General features: G+C 29.9%; 1 protein-coding gene and 1 long non-coding RNA gene across 2 annotated transcripts; both read left to right on the top strand.

Annotated features, from left to right (window-relative positions):
- Positions 1–274: 274 nt before the first annotated feature.
- Positions 275–736, top strand: LOC131657572 (uncharacterized). The gene has a single exon (XM_058926956.1). The coding sequence runs from the start codon at positions 275–277 to the stop codon at positions 734–736; it is 462 nt and encodes a 153-aa protein (XP_058782939.1).
- A 3,101-nt stretch (positions 737–3,837) lies between these two features.
- On the top strand, positions 3,838–6,552 carry LOC131654926 (uncharacterized). Its single transcript, XR_009299608.1, has 4 exons — positions 3,838–4,083; positions 4,178–4,209; positions 5,114–5,479; positions 5,615–6,552. It is a non-coding gene; the product is annotated as an uncharacterized LOC131654926 (long non-coding RNA).
- The last annotated feature ends 234 nt before the right edge of the window (positions 6,553–6,786 follow it).

Genomic DNA, 6,786 nt, shown 5'->3' with positions numbered 1-6,786 from the left:
TTATTTAAATGTCATTTTAAGCAATTCCTCTTCATTTTAGCCCCTTTTTCCGATTATTTCTTTTGCGAGCTCCGATTAAATAAATTCCTGAAAACAAATAGAAATACCGGCATAATACAAAATAAAATAATAAAATCGAAATAAAATAGAATAATAATGCATGTAAATTAAGTTAAATATACGATACGTTTTCGTGTTATCAATATGGCAAGCCAGAAATCTGCTAAGATTTGAGAACAACCAAACTCATTGGAAATCCTGTGTTAGCAGCATTATGGCTAGGGCAAAATTGGTTGGTAACTTAACCAAGAAGAAAGGAGATGACTCTATGCTCTGTTTCACTTTTCTCAAAATTCTTGGTATTAACATCAACCCCCGTGCAACGTTATCTATGATTGATGTTCTTTGGTGTCCTCTGTACTTCAGTTGGATTAAGTGTAACGTATACGACATGGCTAAGGGTCCATTGGCGGCTTGCGGTGGTATCTTTCGTGACTCGCAAGCCAATCACATTTTGAGCTTTAGTGTCTTTCTTGGGGAAGGCTCTCCGGTGGTGGCGGAATTTATGACTACTGTGATTGCTATTGAGAAAGCAAAGCAAATGAATTGGAAGAAAGTTTGGGTTGAGACAAATTGTAAGTTGGTTGTTCTAGCTTTTACTAATTGTAACTTAGTGCCGTGGAAAGTTAAATCTCGTTGGCAAAATATAGGTTTTAATAGCAAAATGATTACTTGATTTAACTATGTGCATAAGGATATCACAAAGGACTACTTGCTAGACAAGAATGGTATCCCTAGACTAAGGCTTAGTGTTTAAGAGATTTTGGTGTGGTCCCCCTCTTGTGTTTGTGTAATCCTCTTTTATTTTAATATATTTATCCTTTTGTTTAAAAAAAAAAACTTACAATTTTGGTCTCGTTATTTTAAATTTAAATTATTTTAGTCCTTCTCCCACAATTTTACACATAAAATTGACCATATTTCTATGTTAAAATGATGTGTCGTGACAGATCATTATATAAGAAACTTTTGTGTAACTTTATTGATAAAAAGTATAAGTTAAAAAATGGACTACATATATTTTTTTTAGTGAAAAAAAAAAGACTTCAAAACTGTTTAAATTAAATAGAGTAACTAATTTGGCAGTTCAAATAAGATATGAAAACTAAAACTATAATTAAATCGTTTTACAATTAATTCTGAACTTGTGTTAAGAGAACAATTTATTATCCTAGATATTAATATAGCTCAGTATCAAATATTCACACTTACTCAGACTTTAGTTTTTCTACAAAGGCGAGACTACAAATAATATATACTTTTACAAGTTTAAAGATTATTACTATAAAATAAAATGTGAGAAAATAATTTGAACTATTTTTTGTTTTAAAAAGTGCACCTCTTCGTGGCACCTTATTTAAAATAGTCTTTATTATTTTACATATTTAAAATATTTCTATTAAAAAAGTAAAATCTTTATTTGGGAAAAATATATTTTGACCCTGTTTTAAACATTTGACCTCTTACATAGTATTTGTTTGACAAGATTACTATTTGAACATATATATAATTTAAAATTATATTCTAATACAAAATAAAAATATTTTGTGAGAATATAAGGATAAATCTAAATTATTAGATTTTAAAAATTTATGTATCATTATTTTTTCTTTTTTTATTATTAAAATAAAATAAATAATGGAAGAGAGAAAAAAATAACACATAATCTTCATCATTTATTTTAAAATTTAATAATTCAAATTCATTTTTACGTTTTCACATAATATTTTTATTTTATGTTAGAATATAATTTTAAATTATTTGATAATATTTTTATTTTATGTTAGAATATAATTTTAAATTATATATGTTCAAATAGTAATCTTGTCAAACAAAACTACTAATACTATGTTATGGTCAAATAAATATAAAAGATTGCAGACAAAAAATTCCAATTATTTTTTAAATCTTAATAAATTATTTTTAGAATGTAAAAAACATTTAATTATTATTTTAAAAAAATTAAAACATTATATTGAATGGAAATTAATTAAAAATGTAATATCTTTAATCAACCGAAATAAAATATTTAAATTTATTTTTAATATTAATTTTTTAATCTAATTGATTAATGACAAAAAAATTTACCTATGAATAAATAAATAATTTCGCATATTCAAATTTATTTTACAATGGGATGTCCCAGTTGATTTATTGAAACACTTTAATACTAATTTTATTTGGGAAATACTAACCAATGCCCTCACAATAATGGTTAAGACTAGGGGTGGAAAATGGGTCGTGGTCCGCCGGGCCGACCCGCGCACCCGCCAAAAAATGACGGGTTGGGTTGGAATTTTAGGCCCGCTGCTCGCCAAAACCCGCCACCTGCCATAGCCCGCCCCGCCAATGTCCGCCGCCCGCCAAAGCGTGCCCCTCCTCCAAAATTCCCTCTTTTTTAGTTAATTATAGTAATTTCAATTCTTGATGGTTTATTTTATATATTTATTTGTAAATATATGTAATATTTTTTAAGTAAAATTTGTTAAAAAGTTGTTTTTATAGAAAATTATTTTAAAAAATAAGTGAAAAATTTAATTAAAAGGTAAAAAAATTCTATTAATCTATTAAAAAATGAATAAAAATAAAAATAAAAATAGGCGGACAAGCCTGCCGCCCGCCAACCCGCCATCTTGGCGGGGCGGACATGATTTTTATGTCCATTTCATTTTGCGGGCATGCCCGCCCCGCTCGTTTTTTGGCAGGCTTAAGGCGGGGCAGGCGGCGGGCGTGACGGGCGGCCCATTTTGCCATCCTTAATTAAGACTTTAAAATAGTAAATTTATCTCAGTAATCTGCATATTTAATGTCTTGAAAATTGAAATATTAAATTTTCTATAAATTTCTTTTTTTATGAATACTTAACCATTGTAAGGGTACTGATTAGCAGACCCATTTTATTTTAATCTTAGTATGAATTTCGTTTTTGAAAGGGGAATAAAGATATTTTTTCCCTTTTATTCTATAGAGAAATATTCTTTATTGTTAGTAAATGCTTTGCTGACATGATTTCCATGATTACCTTAATCATCGTCTAGAAGTATTTAATGTGCCGTCCTAACCTTTTTTTTTCTTTGGACAATGACTTCCACACTTAAAAACAATGATTTGGAATCTTCCAAATAACCAGTTTTCTGTTCGATCATTTCCTTCCTTATGTCCCTTTCAAATGATAGTAACACAAAAATAAAGGGTGTTGCTAATAAAGTATTGCATAAGAGTCCAAATGAAAACAAACAGGAAATACTCGTTAGTTAAATTGGATTAGAATCTTCTTCATTTCTTAATTTAAATAGCGGATTTTATTTAAAAAATATACACAAAATAAAATCATAAATTAATTACAGTTGGGCAATAATTAGATTTAGAGCAATCCTCAGAATTTGAACAACACTTTTATCACCCTGATCCCCAAGAATAACAATCCTTTAAAGCCTACTGACTATAAACCCATAGCCTCATGCAATCTATAATATAAGAAAGGAAATTGTTGTGGAAAACACCACTATGTCCTTGCTTCTATATCTGCCATGTGTATAAAATAGGGGTATTTGTTGTCCAAAATTTACTTTTTCCAACCAATGATGTCACTTTGTTCCATTACAACTACATAATTACTGAATTTTGTCTTTGATTGTTAGGAATAAATAAAAAGCTGATGTCACATAGGTCTTTTTGTTTCCAAACCAACCAATGCAAACCTACTTTTGATGTTTTTTCACGTTTACTTCATCACATCACTTTTAATTTTCAAAACCCTTTCTCTTTCTTCCTCCACCAAATTTTTTCTTCTTTCTCTCTCTTCCTCTGTTCTTCTTCTTCACACATATGTACCACCTTCTTTTTCTTCTTCTCTTCTAAAGACAAACACATCTCCATCTATTTTTATAAATGCATCTTCGTTACTTTCACAACTAAGAGAGACAAAAGATAAACACCAAAAATAAGTTAAAAACAGAAAAATAGAAAGATGGAATCAGAATCTATCGGCGGCTGAATGTGATAACGTGGTTTCCGACGAAGGTACGTAAACTATGCATTTCTCAGTTTCTTACCCTTATGTTATTCTTCTCCTTGATGTTGTTGTTATTTCAATTACTAACATGGTCTTATGTAGGTTAAGAAGGAACAAGATGAAGACAACATTAGGTGGGGTTGATTTGTTGAAACTCATGAAATGTATTTATCTCAAAGTTTAAATTTTTTCTTTGATTGTTTTATTTTTGCAGACTATTAGATTAGGTTTTTTTCTATGATTGTCTCTAGGATCCAGAAGTTAGCTGCAGGAAAGATATGATTTCAATCTTTATTTTATGTCTGGGTTACAATAAATTTCTCTTTTTGGGTCTATTATTTTTATGAATTCACATATAATATAAATTTGGGAAAAGTATTTTAAAATATGTGTTAGTATATTGAAATCAGAGTGGTATATTGAAACAGGTGTAGTGAATATTTGTAGACAACTATTAGATGTTACTTTCATTTTATCTAATCCTCATGTTTGAGCATAATTGGGCTTTTCTGTCTCGGTGGGTAGAGAGAGAGCAAAAGGGAAGTTAATATGTTTAAACCCCCAATATTTGGGATTAGGTTTGATGATTTTGTGGGTATCACTAAAACTATGAAGGATTGTCAAAGATAAAGATTTTACTCAAAGATAACATATTTTGTTTTGTATGCAGAAGATTTCCTGTTTGGCTAAAGTATGTACTAGGTGTTTCCTTCAGAACAGACACCGAGTTGTTCAAGATTTAGTGATTTTCAATTTTGAAATTTCATTAATTTAATTCTAATGATTTGTTTGTGATTTTCAATTTTGAAATTTCATTAATTTAAATCTAATGATTTGTTTGGTTGATTATGGATATTTAATTATATTTTATAAAAAGTTTGTTTGGCTATCTACAAAGTTTAATGAGACGTTTCCGTTGGACACTGCAGCGATGTTGGTATCCTCAAACCATTTAACATGGTATGGATAAAACAAAGGCAGTAGGCAAAATTGTTCTATGCTTTTCAGTATCGGATCAACAAGATATTGTTTCTGCAGCACTTCCAGTGAAGGAAGCTGGTGGAGTTGGACTAATTTACGCACATTGCATGAAGACAGACTCGGCGAATGTGATATACTTCCATGTATTAAAAGTATAAATCCAAGAAAGATTTTACAATCAAATTATTCAATATTTCATTGGTTTCCATTTTTTTCCATTTGATTTTGTTAAACTAACCGATATAACATTTCAGTATATCATTTTACCATCACCTTATTCAATTTTTCTTTCATGAAATTGCATCCAATATTGAATTGTTCTTTGGATGCAGATATAATATTGAAACAAAGAAAGAACATGTCTTTCCAAGCTTTCTACATAAAGAACTATCATGGTTCCGCAAAGCTCAGCTTCTATATGCCGTATGAATACGAAACCTGTCACAAATTTATAACTGATAGTGTTTACATTTGTAATTCATAGTGTTTACATATTGTTTCTACATAGAAATGAAAATTTGTCGCATTTGTCTCCTAACTTTTTCTTCGATGTTGCAGCTAAACAATTTTATACTGAACAACATCCCATAAAATGGACACGAAATGGCATTTCAACAATTTGTTGGATTTAATGACATTGGATTCTATAAAGAGGATACTTTTGTTGCAGCAGGTAAGTAACATTTTATGGATACAACAGTAGTTACCTTTTCACTTTAATATATAAATGTTGGTGTAGTATCATCCTGATGTAGTGCAGATTTGACAACTTATGTCGGCATTGTTAGCTGGAGTTACGGTTTCGAAGTGCGGGGCCTTTGAATTGTGCAGTGGGCTGTTGGTTGTGGGATGTTTGGTAAGAATACAGTGTTGGATTCATGGTTTTGCTATTGGTTTGAGCTGAATTTTATGTGATGGCATTTGGTTTGTGATTCTTGAGTTTTGGCTTATGCAGGTAACATGTTCGGTGTGTGACTGTTAGCTACATTTATTTTGAGAAACCTCATAGCATGCTTTGGACTAAAAATGTTCACGGCTGAATCGATTCTTTTGTATTGGATGCAGGCTTATGATTGGGTTGCAGGTAGTTGAACCCAAGTTGGTGCGGAAATGCCAGGAATTGGTGGAAAATGTGTATGTATGGACTTAGTCATGGAGTAAAAGGAGGCTTTGACCCTTGAGTTTTTGCTTATTGGTGAACTACCTGAATAGGTTCTTACCGGCTTATCAATTACCAGTAAAATAGAATATTAATAAGTTTGTTTCAGATGATTTACATGGTTTTTGTTTGATAATATTTCTGAAACATTTGATCAAAGAGGTTGAGTTATCAGATTAGGTGGATTTTTCGAGTTCAGAGTTTGCATCCAGTATAAATAGAGCTTAATAATATTTTGTGGGTAGGATATAAATATGTCATTGATTATTTAGATGTGTTGGTCTGGTGTAGGAATATAACAATAAAGTGTATTTTTCAACCATTTAATTTCATTGAATTATTTAGAACATAAATTGATAAATGTGATATCAAACATTTAATGAAATTGATATCAAATTTAATTTTCTACGCTCACCTCATTTATCTATCAATTTTATATTGCTTTCTTGTTGTGAGATACAGTAAGATATATGAATTTGTTTAGATGTCATATTGATAAATAGTATTTCATAATCTTTTTATTTACTTAATTTTACTAAATTATAAGCTTAGAATCAATAAAGAAAAATAA

Source organism: Vicia villosa, linkage group LG3, assembly GCF_029867415.1.
Source record: "Vicia villosa cultivar HV-30 ecotype Madison, WI linkage group LG3, Vvil1.0, whole genome shotgun sequence".
NCBI lineage: Eukaryota > Viridiplantae > Streptophyta > Magnoliopsida > Fabales > Fabaceae > Vicia > Vicia villosa.
This window is presented reverse-complemented; position numbering and strand designations above follow the sequence as displayed.

Bases quoted from the DNA above. Each gene is read 5' to 3' on its own strand.
- LOC131657572 (XM_058926956.1), top strand. From the start codon at position 275: ATGGCTAGGGCAAAATTGGTTGGTAACTTAACCAAGAAGAAAGGAGAT.